We start from the raw sequence: 20,361 nt of genomic DNA, 5'->3' as shown, positions 1-20,361 counted from the left end.
CATTTCAAGAACCTTCTTGTTGAAATCAGTGTGGAGAACTGCACCACTGTTCAGCCACACCAATAAGTCTCCTTTTACTTTCTCTTTTATTTTCCTGCAGCATGTTTTGATTTGTCTCTTGGAAGTGAATCAGTTGGTATTTTTATGTCCTGGCCCTTTGCTTGCCTACATTTTTGTTCCCTACTCTTACAGTGTTTTAGTTTATTTTATAACTTCCTCTAATTACCACGTCCGCTTTCTTGTTATTCCAGATCTTCTGCCTATTGTTACTGAATCCCTCTTTTTTGCTGAGTTGCTCTTCCTGTCACATGGCTGGAATATCCCAGACTTCTACTAATGCATTTCCAACACTAACACACTTCTCATTCTGTTCTGATAAATTTAGTCAATTACTTTTACTCTCCCTGTTTTAGGTCTGTGTTTCTTTGGTGTAACTACTATCTCTTGATTATGAATTACAGTAGTAGCCATTTAAACTTTCCCCCAATTTCCTTGATGGGCCCCCGGCTGGTCCTTGGTTGATCCTTTGTTGGTTCCCTACAATTTCTATTTAAACTTCAATATCTGTACTAAAATATTCTTTCTGTCATGATTTGTGGACATTAAGATCTAAAGAGAAGCGCCATCTCCTGGTCAGACCTTGTAATTCAGTAAAAGGTGGAGTTAGAGTAAAAAAATATCTAAGAGAGGCTCAGCAAGGTTCCTTTTTAATATTTTAAGAATGATCATGTGTTCATGTACTGATGCTGACAGTATATCAATGATGGACAATAAACCAAAGGAACAGTTTGGAATTTATTCAAAGAAAAAAGCAAAAGAAAAGTGATCAGTGGTATATACAGTAGCAGCCATTCAAAATGTCCCTTCCCAGTCAAACGTCACCCGAATGGCAGCCGTCTTCCCTCCAACTCCCAGCGAAAGATGGTCGCTTACACTGAGCCTGGTTCTGCTGGAGGTTTCTTCCTGTTCAAAGGGAGTTTTTCCTCTCCACTGTCGCTACAAGCATTCTTAGTGTCACCTGGTTTTCCTTAGATGGAAAACTGAATCAATCTGACTGGATGATCTTGTTGAATTGGAAAGTGCCTTGAGAATACATGATGTGAATTGGTGCTATAGAAATAAAGTGAATAGAATTTAATCTGCAAAATAATTTTCTGCATCAGACGGTCTTCTGTCATTTGAATTGATTGTGGTGTTTGTTGAAGAATTCTTTTTCTCCCTGTTGGGTTCATTTCATATGACCAAAGGCTTTTTTTCCAAATGCACCTGCATTGGAAACAGGCAGGATATCGGCCTGTTTTCCAGTGTAGTCCTGTTTCTCTGACTGTGACTAACTGGATGTGCTCTCTTCATCCTCTGACATGGGAGCTGGCTCGGAGCTCGTCTGCCTGGCTGTGTGTTTCCTGGACGGGGCCGCCTATGGAGCTGGTTGACAGTTGCCTTTTGTATCTATGCTTCTTTTTCTATGTCTGCTTCTGTCTCCTTGAACCCCAGTGGGCCTCAGCAGATGGCCGCTCACACTGAGCCTGGTTCTGCTGGAGGTTTCTTCCTGTTCAAAGGGAGTTTTTCCTCTCCACTGTCGCTACAAGCATGCTTAGTGTGAGGGATTGCTGAAGAGTCAATGAGTCGATGCAATCAGCTGGTTTTCCTTGGATAGAAAACTTTGAATCAATCTGACTGGATGATCTGGTGAACTGGAAAGTGACCTGAGATGACATGATGTGAATTGGAGCTATAGAAATAAACTGAATAGAATTGAATAAGTTGTTGCAGCACTTTTAATATATGCTGCACCTCTGGGTGACAATTGAGCTCCATTTAATGCAGAATTGTTTTATTGTGATTCGGCTCTCTTTCTCCCTCTTGTCTTGTTTTTTTGTTATGTTAGTTCCCTTCTTTGTGTTAGCATTTCCCAGTTTTGGTTGAACTTATTCTCATTTTCTTTTTTGCTGTGGTTTAGCTTCTTTCTAATCAAGTCTGTAATTTGTTAGTACAATGTTATTAAAAGGATGAAAAAAAAATAGTTCAAATAGTTTTTTTATTACGTAGTGAACGTGTCAACATTGGGGTTGAGGTTGCTTCAGGACCCAAATGCAGAGATTAGTTCTTCTTGATTAAATAAATAAAAAAAAAAACTGAGGCAGACGTCCAAAAATGCAAAATACAAAGAATAAAAAAAAAACAGAAAACATCAGGGGAAACTCATGTGGGGAGCCACAGATGAGGAAGCAACTAACAACAACAAGGAACCAGCACTGAGTGACTGCAGAGGTGGAGTATATAAGGGGAACTGAATAACGGATGGACTAATGAGCTGAATATGGAGCAGGTGGGAACAGAACTATCTAGAAGGAAGCCAAGTGGAAAGGAAACAAACACAAGGGGGCGACAGAGAGTAACTAAAGATTGATCTAATATCTTGAAAAATAAATCAAATATAAAGAATAGTATAACTAATAACTGAAAGCTAAAAATTCAGAGTCCCAAAAGAGGAGAACCATAACAGAAAGAAAATACAATTTGTTAAAGCTCATTCAAATGCCCAATAGCAGCGACATAATAGCTGCTTTTCTGCCATTTTGTTCAGCATTTAGGATTTGAAGACCCGAAGAGAACAAATTGTATTTTTCAAATAAGACCCAGAAGTCGTCCCTCAGTATTTATATCCTCCTCTGCAAATGTCTCATATACAGGTTGAGCTGAGATTCAACAATCAGCTTTTTCTCTTCACATTTGGTCAATTTCTGTCCTTTTAAAGACCGATAACTCAAAAGACAACGCCAAAAGGTAAGACCAATTCAATCAAAGAGCTATAAAACAGGGTCATAACAGTCTTATCAACTTTAAAATGACTGAAGACAATAGCTGCCAGAATACAAAGTGCATCTGAGTATTTTCTTACATGGGTACATGGCTGCAGTCCAATCAGGGTGAATATTTTGATCCCTGTCCAGAACCAAGAGAACCAGCAATGGGCAGACGAACTTTAGAACCACGCCATGGAGCAGTGAAGGAAAGAGACCTGGTCTAGTAGTTTACTGACCCATCATGCAGATGGATGAATGCTTTGCTTATATGGGGAAAACGGCAGTAAAAAAAAAAAGGTAAGGTGTGCACTTGTTGGCAATGTACTGGGATCCATCAGGTTCTTTTTCATATGTACCACCTTGAAGTATTGAACCATACCGTAGCAGCTCCCTGTGGTGGCTATGATGGAAAAATACCACAAAGTAAAAACGGTTCAGGTCTATTTGCTCGTTAGATGATCAAGATTCAGGTGATGACTTGGCCTCCAAATTCCTGAGATCTCAGTCCGATCCAGCAACCGTTGGGCTGGTCTGTGGCAAAGCGAGTTTGATCCAAGGAGGACTGAACCCACTTTGAGCCACGGCGAACCTTCGGCAGTCTAGGGAAGACCCTGCCTTGATGGGTCAGAACTGGTTTTACACTAAAAAGAGAGGATCTCATAATACTAAAATAATATTGTTATGACCTTGTGCTCAATAGGTTTATGTTACCTTTGATGTATTTTATTGCATCATAACAACCCTCTGCATTGTTACTCCTCCATTTGAATTACTTTTAGGAAAGACCATTATCCAGCATAACTGTGTGTTACAGAGGCGTACTCTGATTATCAAAGGTTCCCTGATGAAGCCTGGGACCCAGCAGACAGAAACCAGTCATATAGAGACACTAAAACATAAAAAAAACAACTTATTGATTATTTACTGTTATTTGAAGAAAGAACAATGTGATGAAAGTGTGTAAAGTTTGGCGTAATTCCAACCAGGACCATGAATTCTGTGTCAACGGACTCTAGATGAACGCTGAAATAAAGATTAGCATTATGCTGGTGGAGGTTTTCATCCATCCAGTTCATAGTCATTCCAAAAAGCAAAACATGCACAGGACATGGTTTTCAAGTTTGAAGATGTTTCGCTTCCCATTCAGGAACCTTTTTCAATTCAAGAGCCCAAAAATTTCAATTCATTTGAATTTAAAAAGCTTCCTGTATGAGCAGCGAAACGTCTTCAAACTTGGAAACCAAGTCCTGTGGATTGTTTTAAACTTTTTGGGGAAAGATTGTACTCCAAAATTTTTGCACAGATAAATGAGCCAAAAGTTTATCACTTAAAGCTCAAAATTACGGAGCCCCTCTGATGACATGGTAAAAAAAAATGTTTAATTGTGGCCAAGAAGTAGTATTTCGTGGCCACGCAATAAGTTTAACGTGCGCACGAAATACTTATTAATAATATCAATAAATCCGCCCCTGTTTTCAGGCTTATGTTAACTGTAATGACTTATCTTGGACAGGCTGCTATGTAAACGGGCCTTTAGTCCTTCGTTTAGCTATGCTGCGGTGGTTTACACTACGCCTTTTCCACCTAAAATGGCGTCTTAGCAACAAATGTCAAGTGACTGGCAGAGACCGACTGGGTAAGCAAATCAAACGCGCCTTAGACCTTAGAGAAGGCGCGCTCGATTTGCTTACCCAGTTGTCCAGGAATGATATTAATATTATTAATAAGTATTTCGTGCGCAAGTTAAGCTTATTGCGTGGCCACGAAGTAGTATTTCGTGCGCACATTATACTTATTGCGTGGCCGCAAAATACTAGCCTGGGTGCCATTCCGAACTTAGTCCCGCCCACAAGGTTTGAGGTCGGGAAGTTCGGTCTGGCATTGCTCCATAGTAGCGCGAGTATGATCGCCCACCCTCTGGCGATCCAATCAAATTGTCAGGGCGGGCTTTATACGATGATGGACAGATGATCAACAGTAACGTAATCAACCACGTGACCAAAGCACGCTTGGGTGACAACAACAATGGCTGCCGCTGGAGAGTTGAGGTGAGTAGATTCTGCTATTAGGTCTGTTCTAGAAGATATCGACAGCAAATTAATTTTAAAAGAGGAACAGAGAAACGCGATCAAGGCTCATCTTCTTATTCTAGACGCGCAACTGCACGCTTTGATTTTTGTTGACAACAACTATGCGTCGCTTAACATACGTCACGCACTCCGTTGCTCTTATTGGTTGTAGGTCTATCCAATTGAGTGCAGAGGCATTTTTTTTCCTGGTTTGTTCGAAACACGCCCCATAATCACAGCTCTATGGAGCAGCATCAGACTCATTCTGACTAGAATTGAGTAGGACTACGTCAGGCTAGCTAAATACTACTTCGTGGCCACAATTAAAAATTTTTTTTGACCATGTCATCAGTGGGGCTCCGTACAAAATGGAAAGATATAAAATAAAACTCAGAACGAGTGAGTAGCGGACAGATGCAGCAGCTTAGGAGACAGTTTCTCTTTAAAAACGGTTGACTAAATTTGACTTCAGAGCAAAATTTATTCCATTTCTATTTTTTTTTACAAAGATAACAGTGGTTATTTCATGTTTTGTGAAAGGATGTTCCAACTTTATGGACTGAGGAGTTCAATGGTGCATTTTGGCAAGCTTGCCTTGGAAACATCGATCCCGGTGTTGAAAAATGGCAAAAATCTGCTCCTATCACTTTTATTTAGGTAAAAAAAAAAGCCATTTGAGTGATTCTGTTTGTATAGCCTGTATCTGTCACGATTCAGAACAGAGGACCCGGTTTTCAAAGCCAGACAGAAGGTGGGATTACTCAATAAGGCTACTTCTGCAGGAGAGAAACACAGGTTAGTGACCATCATAATCTGACGGAGGATGATTATCCTGTGAGTCACTAACCTGGTTAACAAGATCAGTCTGTGCCCAGAGAATGAGGTAGGATCCAACTGGTGGGCTGCCAACAAGATGCAGCAGGTGCTGTCCCAGATGCTGCAGCCCCAGAGAACGGAGAACCAACAGAAGTCTGAAGCCAGGTCAGGCAAACAGATCAGAACAGAAACAGGCTGGTTCAGAGGGCCAGGAGTCCAAAGACAGTTAAAGCAAACCATTCATGAGGGAAAAGCCAGGTGGTTAAGAGGCAGAACAGGTCACACTTAGGTAAAGCTAAAACTATTCTAATCACTGAGATCAGACCGGAACAGGCAGGCTCAGTAGTTGAGAGGCAGAACAGGTAAGGCTGAGGAAATCACAAACACCAACGAACTCTAAAAACACTCTAACCACTGGCTAGAGAGAACAAGAAATATCTGGCACCTTAAATAGAGGCAGGATCAGGTGGATCCGATTAGCAGTGATTTGAAACGATTAGAAATGATTTGATTTGTCAGACAGGTGAATTAAGCCAGTCATCAGCTCCAAGATCATGACAGTATCTGAAAGCAAAGAGGGACTTCTATTTGTATGTTATTGTAATTTTTTTGAAATTGTTCAAATACTGTTAGCTCTACAGATGTTTCAGTTTCAAAGTTTAAATATTTTTTTTCCTGGATTTCTCATAAAAATGCTTTGGTTCCTCACACTGTTATAGTGTGATTGGACAACTTCTTCCTTTAGCATTACAAAAACAGTCTAGATGGGTCTGGAAGCCATGAGGGTCATGGTTGCCTAGTGCTGCACTTGTCTACGAAGATGGAGTGTAGCATACTTTAGTTCCAGACGTTTAGTAGTTAAGGAACGGTATTGTTGTGGTTACATGAATTAGGGCACAACTGCAAAACACAGTCTTATATCAAAGCAGATGACATAACATAACTTTGTTATCATCATCAAATATTTCTCTGCGAGGTGTTAGTTGTCTATCAAAAGGTAGATACTCATGATTTACTTTTCACTGTTGGGGCATGAACTGAAAGGCCCCTTTACCACAATACTGTTAAAGGAATAGTACACCCAAAACATGATTAGCCTTCATTTTCTACTCCCCCCCCATGCTGAACAACACTCTGGAGTACTTTTTTGATATCTCAAATGCATCTGGAGATCTGGGAGGCTTCTTGCTGTCTGCTGACATTCAAATAATTGAGGTCTATGGTGCCCGAGGCAGAAAGGTCCATAAAAGTCCACAAAAAACGTGTCAATATTCCTCCATACTGCTCGTCCAATGTATTCCAAGTGTCCTGAGTGGGTAGCATCCAGAATTTACTCGAAACGAAGTCATTTAGAATGTTTTTAGAGCATAAACAGTAGTGTATAGGATTTCCTAAAAGCGTGCGCCTGCGAGTTCACGACGCTACGGAAACCGCGGCAGACCAAACCGGATGAAAGTGCGCATTCAGCTCGGCAAAGAACTCATGCTCTTCCTCAACACTGAAGTCCTCAGACATTTTTCTTTCGTTGTTTCTTTCTTTGCACAGGTAAACAGCACCTTTCTTCTTCTACGCTTGCATTATCGGCAGAGCAGACGCTGAATGCGCACTTTCATCTGGTTTGGTCTGCCGCGGTTTCCGTAGACTCGTGAACGCGCTTTCAGGAAATCCTATACACTACTGTTTATGCTCTAAAAACATTCTAAATGACTTTGTTTCGAGTAAATTATGGACGCTACCCACTCAGGACACTTGGAATACATTGGACGAGCAGTATGGAGGAATATTGACACGTTTTTTGTGGACTTTTATGGACCTTTCTGCCTCGGGCGCCATAGACCTCCATTATTTGAATGTCAGCAGACAGCAAGAAGCCTCCCAGATCTCCAGATGCATTTGAGATATCAAAAAAGTACTCCAGAGTGTTGTTCAGCATGGGGGTGAGTAGAAAATGAAGGCTAATCATGTTTTGGGTGTACTATTCCTTTAAGTATTTCTTTCCTTGTTTGGACAAAGCTGTGTTTCAACAAAGGCAGGTGTTTGCTTGCTTCCTCCCCATCGGGTCAGCCTGATGCTGACAATTCCTCTATTGTTCGGCCTGATGTCACCATTACATAAACAGAAGGTTAGGTCAGATTTTCCTTTGGTCCTCCGCAGTCAACTTCATGACCAACAGCTATACTCACAAATGAGAACTTTAAAACAAGTTTCCAAGAAGATACCAGCACCATCCAGAGATCCTGATCTCAAATGGTCTCACTTATGAGACTTTTTTATGGGAAAAATTATCTATTTCCTTTTCTGCCACATCTATCTGCTCCCAGAAAGTCCTTGGCTAGAGAACCCGTGGCTCCTTAGTCATATCCTCAGTGACCCCTCTCCACAGACTGATCTGTGTTGTCCAGAGACCCCTGTGCCCCACGATGGACCTATTTTTGAAACAGCTAAATTTCTCGTCACCAAGGCCCTCTGCCAGCGATCCTTGTCTCCAGGGCCCCTCCATGGGCATTCATTGTATCTGCGCCAACTCTTCATGGTTCTCAAGCTGTGCTGCAACATGGATTTTAGTCTATGATGTAAACAGTATATGAGTTTGTTTTCACTCAGGTTTGTCCTCTTTTATTTACAGTAGCTGTGTTTACAGCATTAACATTAAAAAATGAAAAAATACTGTTTCCCAAATGTTCTCTCCATCTCTGAAGTCTGATTTTTAAAGTAAAATAAAATTACTCTCTTAGACCTACTGTATATCGCCAATAATCTCAGTGAAAAATTAAGCACAGATATAAGATAAATAAGACATATTTTAAGAAATATATCAGAAATAAATTGTGCTTTTCTTCCATTTTATGCTGAAAGATAACTAAACCATAACTGGATGAACCAGGCTGATGTTTATCTTTTTCATCTTCTGCAGCTTGGTCCTGTCAGACGATGCATTGAGGTTTTCTGTCCGAACCGGACCGTCATATGAAAGAGCGCATGAAATGTGAATAAAAGTGTGAAATTAATTAAAATTAAAATGAGAATACAAGAAAAGTGTGCTTTATAAAACAAAAAAAAGGGGGGGGGGGGGGATTAATGGAGCTGCAACAAGACCTTTTAAATACCAGATACTGCTCAGGTGGACTGATATAAAATCTAGTTTGACTCCCCTGTTTTAAAAGTTGAGCTGGAGAAACTACTGCTTTACCGCCCTCTGCAGCTCCTTTTGGGAAATGCATGTAATTTAAATTTGAGACACAGAGTAATGTTAAAATCTATTTTAACAATGATTAGACACGTGAAATATTGATTTTTTTCCCTATTCAATGTAGTTGAGAATACTAACTAATGCACAGACTGAATACATGAAAGTTTGTTTTAATTATTTCATTTACAAACTGCACACTGCTCTGTTGTTATCATGTTACTCTCATTTGCTTTGCAGTATTGACCACTTTGTGGATTTTACAGAAACGTTTCTCTATTTTATGAAACAACAGACCCTTTTGGGTTCTTAAGGGAATGAATAAAGTACCTTGATGGTCCACATATGCTCTGGAGTTTAACACATGTACCCGTTTCTATTGGCAGATTGAAACCTGTTACCTCCTCAAATTATTTCAGTTCTATTCAGTTTATTTCTATAGCTCCAATTCACATCATGTCATCTCAGGTCACTTTCCAGTTCACCAGATCATCCAGTCAGATTGATTCAAAGTTTTCTGTCTAAGGAAAACCAGCTGATTGAAGCTGATTGAAGCTTAACATTTAAATAATTTCTAAATGTAAAAATTGTCTCAGATGAATTTTAGTCAGTGTCTAAATGAGTGATTTAATGTATCTAATTTTAAAGTGCAGATGGATGGCACTTCATCAGACAAACCAATCTCGATATAAACATAAAACTCAGTCCGTTTAATCCATACATGCAATTTTTTTTCCGAAATGAACAAACATTTCAATATAATCCTTTCTATATTTTTTGGAAAAAAAAAGAAGAAAATTAAAAACAATCCATTGGACTTTGTTTCCAAGTTTGAAGACATTTAGCTTCCCATCCAGGAAGCTTTTTCTATTCAAAATGTCAGGAATAGCGTTGAGTTCCAGGCTTTATACAGGTTTCAGGTATTACAGGAGACAGTCCCCCCCTTAACGGCAATCCCCCCCTTTTAATGACCAACCTTCAGAATCATAGAAAGGTTTCAGATATTACAGGCTAACAATGGAACCAAACGACCCGTTCATCGGTTACCATTTGCATGTTTCCAAGCGATACAAGGCCTGATCTAAAGACTCAAACTCACTGCGGATCCAGATATTAAAATTGAGAAAGCTTCCTGGAGAGGTGGAGAAACGTCTTCAGATCTTGGAAACCAAGTCCAGTGGATATTTTTTATTTTTACGGAATGTATGTTATATTTGACAAAATTAGTATTTTAGGGTTTGTCAAGCTTTTGCATTAATGTTAAAAACTAATCCTAACAGAACAAATTATTAAAAAATACACACTCAGCATAGAGTTGATTATCTACTGCCTGCAATTCCTCCCCCTAAACAAACTGGTTGTAGCAATAGAAAGCAAACCTCCTTTTAATAAGTCACCTTGTTTGTTCAGCTAACAGTGACAGACTCACTCTGTTACATTGCTGTTTGTTTCCATGTAAAGCTTTTAAATGTGGTCTGATCCCTGAAGATCCATCTATGATGTCAGCAGTCAGTGGCTGTGATTGGGCTTATCTATGACTTTATGCCCTGATCAGTGTTTAATTGAGATGGTTCAGAATGTAACAACCTTCTATTGCTTTAAAGGAAAAGTTCGGTCAGCAAGGAATAATCAGTCGTTATCTATACCTAAACTAATACGTTTGCAGTGATTTAATGAATTTAACGTTAATCAGTAAAAAAATAAAAATATTTTTTTATTATGATCAGTGAGTCTGGGAGCTGCTTGTAACACATCTTGTTTTGGTCTTCAGGCTGTGTTCAACAGCCCACCTAGTGGTGACATTTCTCCTGTTGCTCCTGGTATTTTAAAGAGTTTATGATGCCACTCAATGTCAAAATGTTCCCAGATCCTCTGCAAGAAAAACACCATAGATCCTACATCATGTCTGGGCGCCGGGGGCTTTTCCTCATATTATCCTGTATTTAAAGGAAAGATTCGGTCATATTCCGAATTCAAACTTCTGAAAGTTCTTTAAATCTGAAATGATTCCATCCTGTTCAATAAATGATCAGTGTTTTTAACTCAGAGTAATTTCCATGTGAATGTGCTTTACTGGAGGCATCCATGTTTGTCAAAGAACACTACTGCCACCTACTGGTTAGTGACATTGTCACGGTGCGGTATCGGCTGTTGATCAAGTCCCAGTGCTGTATCTGGTGTTTGTCACAACGCGCTATTATCCAAGTCATCTTGAAAACATTCTTCTTCCAAATGTTGGCTACATATTACGGGTTTTTTCTCTGGCCAGAAGTTCGATGGCAAATCCTCCCTCTTCAAGTTGGCGATCCAACGACCAACCCGTCCGTGGAGGATCAGGAATCAGAAAGGTGGAATAACTCTTTTTTTTCACTTTTACCCGATGTATTCCAGCATCCAGCTGCCATGCACGTGGGCATTGTCAGTTTCACTATAGCTCTGGTGAATTTCAATGGTGAAGTCCTCTGGAAATCTTCAATAATTGTTGTTGATTGCAGATGTGTCTAGTAGTTCCCATTGATTTAGCTTGGAAAGCGGGGAGAATGGCGCTAGGCTTACCGCACCGTGACGTCACTGCTGGAAGATGGCAGGAGGGAGGGGCTACTATATTTGGGCAAAAATGGCTGCTCCCAGACTCAATGATGGCGATGAAAATTAATGCTAAATTCATTAAATGACTGCCAAGGTATTAGTTTTAGGTATAGATAATGATCCATTGATCATTACTTGCTGACCTGACTTTTCCTTTAAAGAGCCGCATGCAGCACTGGAGCTGCAGCTTGCTGACCCTGATCTATACGGGTCACAACAGATAAACAGACATAATCCACCTTCACTCATGTTCATCTTACCATATTGTTTTCCTTTTTTCAAATTGTCTTTGTTGAAGCAAATGATAAGATAATCGCAATAAGGAATACGGTTCGCTTTTTTGTGGATAAACATATACTTATGCAGGTATAACTTCTACTACATACACACAAGTAGTGTGTAGTCACACCTACTACATATACAAACAACAAAAACAAAAGAAAATAAGAACAATAAAAGGAGAGAACAAAACACCTCATTCCCACCCTGTCTCAGCCCAACATGTTCAGCAGAAAAATAAAATTATTAATAATAATAGAAAAAAAAAAGCATCAGCAAAATACAGCAACGGGCACATACACTCACCGGCCACTTTATTAGGTACACCTGTCCAACTGCTCGTTAACACTTAATTTCTAAGCAGCCAATCCCATGGCGGCAACTCAGTGCATTTAGGCATGTAGACATGGTCAAGACAATCTCCTGCAGTTCAAAGCGAGCATCAGTATGGGGAAGAAAGGTGATTTGAGTGACTTTGAACGTGGCATGATTGTTGGTGCCAGAAGGGCTGGTCTGAGTATTTCAGAAACTGCTGATCTACTGGGATTTTCACGCACAACCATCTCTAGGGTTTACAGAGAATGGTCCGAAAAAGAAAAAACATCCAGTGAGCGGCAGTTCTGTGGGCGGAAATGCCTTGTTGATGCCAGAGGTCAGAGGAGAATGGCCAGACTGGTTGGAGCTGATAGAAGGGCAACAGTGACTCAAATACCCACCCGTTACAACCAAGGTGGGCAGAAGAGCATCTCTGAACGCACAGTACGTCGAACTTTGAGGCAGATGGGCTACAGCAGCAGAAGACCACACCGGGTGCCACTCCTTTCAGCTAAGAACAGGAAACTGAGGCTACAATTTGCACAAGCTCATGGAAATTGGACAATAGAAGATTGGAAAAACGTTGCCTGGTCTGATGAGTCTCGATTTCTGCTGTGACATTCGGATGGTAGGGTCAGAATTTGGCGTCTACAACATGAAAGCATGGATCCATCCTGCCTTGTATCAACGGTTCAGGCTGGTGGTGGTGGTGTCATGGTGTGGGGAATATTTTCTTGGCACTCTTTGGGCCCCTTGGTACCAATTGAGCATCGTTGCAATGCCACAGCCTACCTGAGTATTGTTGCTGACCATGTCCATCCCTTTATGACCACAATGTACCCAACTTCTGATGGCTACTTTCAGCAGGATAATGCGCCATGTCATAAAGCTGGAATCATCTCAGACTGGTTTCTTGAACATGACAATGAGTTCACTGTACTCAAATGGCCTCCACAGTCACCAGATCTCAATCCAATAGAGCATCTTTGGGATGTGGTGGAACGGGAGATTCGCATCATGGATGTGCAGCCGACAAATCTGCGGCAACTGTGTGATGCCATCATGTCAATATGGACCAAACTCCCTGAGGAATGCTTCCAGCACCTTGTTGAATCTATGCCACCAAGAATTGAGGCAGTTCTGAAGGCAAAAGAGGGTCCAACCCGTTACTAGCATGGGGTACCTAATAAAGTGGCCGGTGAGTGTATATATAGTTAGGTAGGAGCTCCAAATTTGAAAAATAAGAAAGAAAGCGCTGCAATTTTTGGAAAAAAAATGTCTCTATATCCTCTCATTGTATATTTAATTTTCTCTAGTTTAAGGAAAAACATCATGTCCTTAAGCCACTGGGCGATGGAGGGAGATCTAGTAGACTTCCAGTGTAATAATAATGAACGTCTTGCAATTAGGGATATAAAGGCTATAATATCTTTTTGCATTGAATTTAATACAACCGAGGAATTACAAATTCCAAATATGGCAGTCAGTGGACAAGGCTGCAGATTAACTTTGAGAATAGCAGACATAACTGTGAAGTAACCAAACCAAAAAGCAGCCAGGTCAGGGCAAAAAACAACAACATATGACTAAGACAATCCTGACATTTATCACATCTGTCTTTTGAAAACATTATTTTGTCACTTTTAAACAAAATGTATACCAAATTACAATTTCAATGTTTAGAGATTGAATATTTTTTTGTGCCACTAATAATGTCCTGAAAGAACATTCTTCCCAAATGCTTGTTTGAATCTTGACCCCTTTCCACATAAATGCAGCCTAACTGGTGTCTTAGAATAATTCATTTGTGAATGCAAAACATTTGTCTTACAGGATGCACACCCACAGCCCACATCACGCTGCGGGGGAAGTACTGCTTTCTCTGTGAAACCGCAGTGAGAGGTTCATAAACAGCAACATATGAGAAACCGTTTTAGTACATGCATGGTGCTCCTACACAATGAGGCTTCTGGCCAGCTCTCTATTGTTGCTGTGTCTTTCTGCCTATTCAGGTAGGTTATTTTTTTCTTTATTTACAGCATCTTTCAGAGTTAAAACAGCCACTGTATGACTCTGACCTTGAGGCTGTTGGTGTGTTTTAGTGGCAGAGGGCACCGTCATCTCCAAAGAGCCTGGTGAGAGCATCCATTTGACATGTTCTTCTGAGGAATGTCCAACATACAGCAATGAATACCATTATCTGTATCTTTATTATACAATTGATGAGGAGGCAGAGGTGGTATTCTCAAATATCAAATCAGAAAGGTTCTCTCCACGAGGAAAGTATGAGAGCAGGACCAAGCTGGACATACATAACCGGACCATCACCCTCAGCAACCTGACAGCGAGCGATACCGGCATCTACAAATGTGTTTACAAGAAATCTAGTACAGAAAAGATCACTTGCAGCGTCTATGCAGTTTTCATCACAGGTTTGTTTCCCCCATTCAGTTAACAACTTTTATGTTTTCTGTACAAAGTGTAATAACTGTAATAAACCTGCATTTTAAACATTTTGTTAAACAACAAATCGGTTTTAAGAAACACAGACGCTGGAAGAAAAGGAGAGATTTTCTGTTTACTCAGCAGTTCTAGTCCGGGGTTATCAAACGCATTTATATATCAGGACAATTTCTCATCATCAAGTCTTTCAAAAGATCGACTGCAGCTTTATAAATGAAGCTTTTGATTTGGTTTTTCATTTACAAAGAGCAAAATGCTCCAGTATTTACTACTTTACTCCAGTTTACTTCACAGCTTAACGGACTTTTACTTTTAAAATATGATGCCTCTACTTTATAACATGATTGACCCTTATTTTGAATTTTGAGGGTCAGATTAGTTGCTATAAGGGTTCATTTTGGCCAACGGGCCTTGAGTTTTACATGTGTTTCAGTGTGATTCCAGATTTGTGATTTTATGTAGTTTAAAATGCTATACAAATTACCTCCCAAGCACAGAGCAGGAGAGTTTAACATAGATCTCATGATTTGAGGTATGAATCACATGATAATGGTTCCTATTGCCAATTTAATTATAACATAAAAGGAAATAACAACTGCAAGTTGAATTGAGTCCCAAAATGTTTATTAAGCCAAAGAATGGAAAGGATAAAGTTCAAAAGGAAGAGATTTGTCCTTTACTGGCTGATTAAAAAAACAATAAATCTAAAGTATCATTAGAAAGTAGAGACAATTTGTTACAATTCAGTTTATTTCTATAGCTCCAATTCACATCACGTCATTTCAAGTCACTTTTCCAGTTCACCAGATCATCCAGTCAGATTGATTCAAAGTTTTCTATCTAAGGAAAACCAGCTGATTGCATCGACTCATTGACTCTTCAGCAATCCCTCACACTAAGCATGCTTGTAGCGACAGTGGAGAGGAAAAACTCCCTTTGAACAGGAAGAAACCTCCAGCAGAACCAGGCTCAGTGTGAGCGGCCATCTGCTGAGGCCCACTGGGGTTCAAGGAGACAGAAGCAGACATAGAAAAAGAAGCATAGTTACAAAAGGTAACTGTCAACCAGCTCCACAGGCGGCCCCGTCCAGGAAACACACAGCCAGGCAGACGAGCTCCGAGCCAGCTCCCATGTCAGAGGATGAAGAGAGCACATCCAGTTAGTCACAGTCAGAGAAACAGGACTACACTGGAAAACAGGCCAAGCTCCAACATCTAGAAACAAAGGTGTTGATGGCAGCAGCACAGCTGATATTTCTCTCCAGGATGGAGTCACAGCCAAACAGGAACAGACCAGATGAAGCTACTATGAGAAAAAGCAGAGAGAGCAGAAGGTTAGAGATTGAACTAACAGATTCTGCAGAGTGGGAGAATAGAGATAGAATGAAGCAGAATGATGAAAAAGGGGTCCCTATGTCCTCCAGCAGTCTAAGCCTATAGCAGCAGAACTATAGAGATAGCTCAGGATAACCTGAGCCACTCTAACTATAAGCTTTATCAAAAAGGAAAGTTTTAAGCCTAGCCTTAAAGTAGACAGGGTGTCTGCCTCACGGACTAAAACTGGTAGTTGGTTCCACAGGAGAGGAGCCTGAGAACTAAAAGATCTGCCTCCCATTCTACTTTTAGAAATTCTAGGAACCACTAGTAAACCTGCAGATTGAGAGCGAAGTGCTCTGAGGCAAACTTAATATTATCAGCGTTCTGATGGCATTTTAGTGAAAGGATTTTTATCAAAAACAATTAATGTGCACAAATGAAGAATAGCTGTATAAACCATACATGTAAAACGAGTTTTATGGGGCCTCCAGGAACTTGGGGCCCTAGGCAACTGAGTGCTGGGTCAAAATCTGAATAACAAAAGTAGTAGAAAAAGAAGTGCATTTTTATTAATTTTAAGACAAAAAGACACCCTGAACTTGGAGTCTATTAATACCATGTGAAGCATAATATTAAAGAGGATTTTGTAGCTCATGTCTGCATTGATTATCCACAGAAAAGACTCCATGTTCCACCGTATCTCCCGCCGTCGAGCCAAGTCCAGTCCTGATGTACATCATTTTTGTCTGCATCATCAGTGTGCTGGCCATGTGGATCCTCATGCTGCTGATCTTACCAAAGGTAAATGTACCTCTTTGCATAACAGCCTCTGCCTGTTCTTACTCATGCACGTTTTATAACGGAACAGAGCCTCAAAGCCCATCATCAGATATGTTCTCTGTAACCCATTTTTCAGCCTATCACATAGCACCATCTGCCATTGCATCAGCCTTGGCAAGATGGCGAGCAACCCCACACTCAAGTACAGATAAGATTTAAACCACCGGGGCTCTTTTTACATAGAAAATGCACTTGTGGCTTTTCTGACTTTACAGTGGCCCCATTTGTTTTTTCCACTACTGCTGTCCAACTTGTGCAACCTTCTTTGACTTTAACTTGAAGTGAGATTCATTATCAATGAACAGCATCAAGCACTGCAGCAAACATACCACTGATATCTATTCCTTTATAAAAGGGTTTCTGCCCTTTCACGTTTCACATTTTACCATTTAACACCCTTCCTTTATGTATTTGTTATGATCGTGTGCAACAGAAAAACATAAAGTCATACAGGGTTATGTATAGTAGAAAGAAAAGGACACATGGCCAGTTTAAGCGCCTGCGGATCAGGTTGCCGAGGTCTCCGCCTCTGGCTGCCACCCAATCCTCTTTGCACTGGTCCCTCATGGTTCCCCCTGGAGGTGGTGGGCCCCACCTTAGTATCTTTGAGGCGTCCGGCGACTCCGGAGGGGAAAGCAGTGCTTCGCTAACACTGTTTTCAGTGGGAGTGGGGAGCTGCTGACCTTGAAGGAGGATATTGTCGGACGGTGGAAGGAATACTTCGAGGATCTCCTCAACCCGACAGACACGCCTTCCGTGGGGGAAGAGTGACCGGGTGCTAGGGGGCTGGATTCGTTCATCTCCCAGGCTGAAGTCACCGAGGTGGCCAGAAAATTCCACGCTGGCAAGGCTTCGAGGGTGGACGAAATCCTGAGTCTCTTAAAGCTCTGGATGTTGTCGGGCTGTCAGGCTGTCATGGTTGACATGTCTCTTGAACATCGCATGGTGGTCGGGGACAGCTCCCCTGGATTGGCAGACTGGGGTGGTGGTTCCCCTCCATAAGAAGAGGGACCTGAGGGTTTGTTCCAACTATCGGGGAATCACACTTCTCAGCCTCCCCGGAAAGGCCTATGCCAGGGTGCTGGAGAGGAGAGTCCGGCTGATTGTCGAACCTCGGCTGCAGGAGGAGCAGTGTGGTTTTCGTCCTGGCCGTGGAACGGTGGACCAGCTCTACACCCTCTGCAGGGTGCTTGAGGGTTCTTGGGAGTTTGCCCAACCAGTCCACATGTGTTTTGTGCACTTGGAGAAGGCATTCGACCGTGTCCCTCATGCCGCCCTGTGGGGGGTGCTCCAGGAGTATGGAGTGGGGGGCCCTTTATTAGGGGCCATCCGTTCTCTGTACAAGCGGAGCAGCAGTCTGGTTCGCATTGCCGGCATTAAGTCGGACCTGTTCCCAGTGCATGTTGGACTCCGACAGGGTTGCCCTCTGTCACCGGTCCTGTTCATAACCTTTATGGACAGGATTTCTAGGCGCAGCCAAGGACCGGAGGGGGTCTGGTTTGGGGACCAGCGGACCTCCTCCCTGCTTTTTGCGGATGACGTAGTTCTGCTGGCTCCCTCCTGGCAAGACCTACAGCGTGCGCTGGGGCGGTTTGCAGCCGAGTGTGAAGCAGCCGGGATGAGAATCAGCTCCTCCAAGTCCGAGGCCATGGTTCTCGACCGGAAAAAGGTGGCTTGTCCCCTTCAGGTTGGAGGAGAGTCCTTGCCTCAAGTGGAGGAGTTCAAGTATCTTGGGGTCCTCTTCACGGGTGAGGGAAGAATGGAGCGGGAGATCGATAGACGGATCGGTGCGGACGCTGCAATAATGCGGACGCTGCACCGGTCTGTCGTGGTGAAGAGAGAGCTGAGCGAAAAGGCAAAGCTCTCAATTTACCAGTCGGTCTACGTTCCTACCCTCACCTATGGTCATGAAAACTGGATCATGACCGAAAGAACGAGATCCCGGATACAAGCGGCTGAAATGAGCTTTCTCCGCAGGGTGGCTGGGCTCTCCCTTAGAGATAGGGTGAGGAGCTTGGTCATTCGGGAGAGGCTCAGTGTAGAGCCGGTTCTCCTCCACAGTTAGTTGAGGTGTCTCAGGTACATCCCACAGCAAGGAGGCCCAGGGGACGAGCCAGGACACTCTGGAGAGACAATGCCTCTCGGCTGGCCTGGGAGCGCCTAGGGCTTCCCCCAACAGAGCTGGAGGAGGTGTCAGCGGAGAGGGAAGTCTGGGAGTCTCTGCTAATTCTGCAGCCCCCACAACCCGGTCCCGGATAAAGCGGGAGATGACGAGTACGAGTACTAGTATGAGGACACATGGCCTCTTAATTTTAAACGTGTGGTTTTAAGAACCACTTCCTCATTCCTTGTAATTACAGCTGCAACCTCTTTTGGGAAATATCTGCATACAAACTAATAATTGATAACTTTTAAAGGTATTGTGGAGGATAATAAATGATCGGCCCTCTTTACTTAAGAAAAAATGCACACACACAACCCTGTAACCGCTCTAGAGAAGCAAAGGCTATTTAATGGGTGTGAGAGCATGCACGAGCCCATTTCTCCTCGTGCACACAAGCTTATTGTGTCCGAACATCCGCCCTAACCCCTAAATCCCTCAGTCACTATATAGAGCGAAGAGTATATACTGGACTTTATAGTGAACTCAGTTAGCTGACCATTCGATCAGATGATCATTGTTTTTTACTCCCTGTTGGTCCTCTTTCTCCTCCTCCACTGCGTGTTGCCTGCGCCATATTTGTTATTAGTCACTGCTGTCATGTAGCGACAGCCTGCGGCGACAGCGGGCCGCTGTGACAGCAAATCCCACAATACTTTGCGAGGAGAGCTCTCTGTGCAAAGCATTCTTTCTTTTCTTCTCATTCACTTTGTAGACACTTTTTCTCCATTTTCAAAGAACTGCAGTCAGAAAGGTGAGCTTCAATGACTGTCTGAACCCGTAGCTCACCACAGATAAAGTAGGACGGTCTTACGTAAACACATCACCAGAATGATTGACAGTTAGGAGAACCACTTATTAAGATGATCCATCCGGAAATAAAAGATCGTCTTCTATAACTTTAATTTGTAAATATGCTTTGATCTAAGCCTGCATACTCTTTGTGTTTGCAACATGTAGTAATGACAGCATATTAAAACAAAGTTTTCTCTGACACCTGCAGGTACAACAGCGGTTCATAAAAAGAAGAGCGATGCATGCCCATCAATCCTCTGCTGACAATGTGTACGAAATCATGAGGCGGGAAGAGGGAGCTCAGGTCGCAGCTCCGATTGGACTGGTTTAGAAATGAATTCAATGTATTTTGAGCGTGGTGTTCTTTGTCTTTATTGTTTTTAAAGTTTTTGATTTTTAATTTATATTCTAGAATTGAAATATTATTGAACTGTAATGTCTTTCTGGATAAAAAAAAATAAAAAAGCAATTTCAAATGTTTATCTACAATGCAAACTACAGCCGTTTGAAGGTCACATTATTGGCTTATACACAAAAGCCGAAAAACCATTAGATCTTGATAACATGAGGCTGTATACACAAAGCGTCCCTCCTGACAGGGATTTGATAGTCCTGAGCCTAAATAGATTTCCAGCATGGGCTAACCTGGTATAAGTTCAATTTGAATTATTTACACTATCCCTATAGAAAAGTAACCTGACTCCGCCAGATGGATTTGCTCCGC

General features: G+C 41.8%; 1 protein-coding gene across 1 annotated transcript; it reads left to right on the top strand.

Annotated features, from left to right (window-relative positions):
* The first annotated feature begins 13,974 nt into the window (after window positions 1-13,974).
* LOC119772927 lies at window positions 13,975-20,095 on the top strand. The gene is made up of 4 exons (XM_038269639.1): window positions 13,975-14,074; window positions 14,171-14,494; window positions 16,518-16,642; window positions 19,846-20,095. The coding sequence occupies exons 1-4, from the start codon at window positions 14,023-14,025 to the stop codon at window positions 19,966-19,968; spliced, it is 624 nt and encodes a 207-aa protein (XP_038125567.1). The 5' UTR covers window positions 13,975-14,022; the 3' UTR covers window positions 19,969-20,095.
* The last annotated feature ends 266 nt before the right edge of the window (window positions 20,096-20,361 follow it).

The sequence above is a fragment of the Cyprinodon tularosa genome, unplaced genomic scaffold (assembly GCF_016077235.1).
Source record: "Cyprinodon tularosa strain WSP-4 unplaced genomic scaffold, ASM1607723v1 ctg732, whole genome shotgun sequence".
Classification (NCBI taxonomy): Eukaryota; Metazoa; Chordata; class Actinopteri; order Cyprinodontiformes; family Cyprinodontidae; genus Cyprinodon; species Cyprinodon tularosa.
The sequence above is the reverse complement of the archived record's forward strand: the minus strand, read 5'-3'. Positions and strand labels throughout refer to the sequence as shown.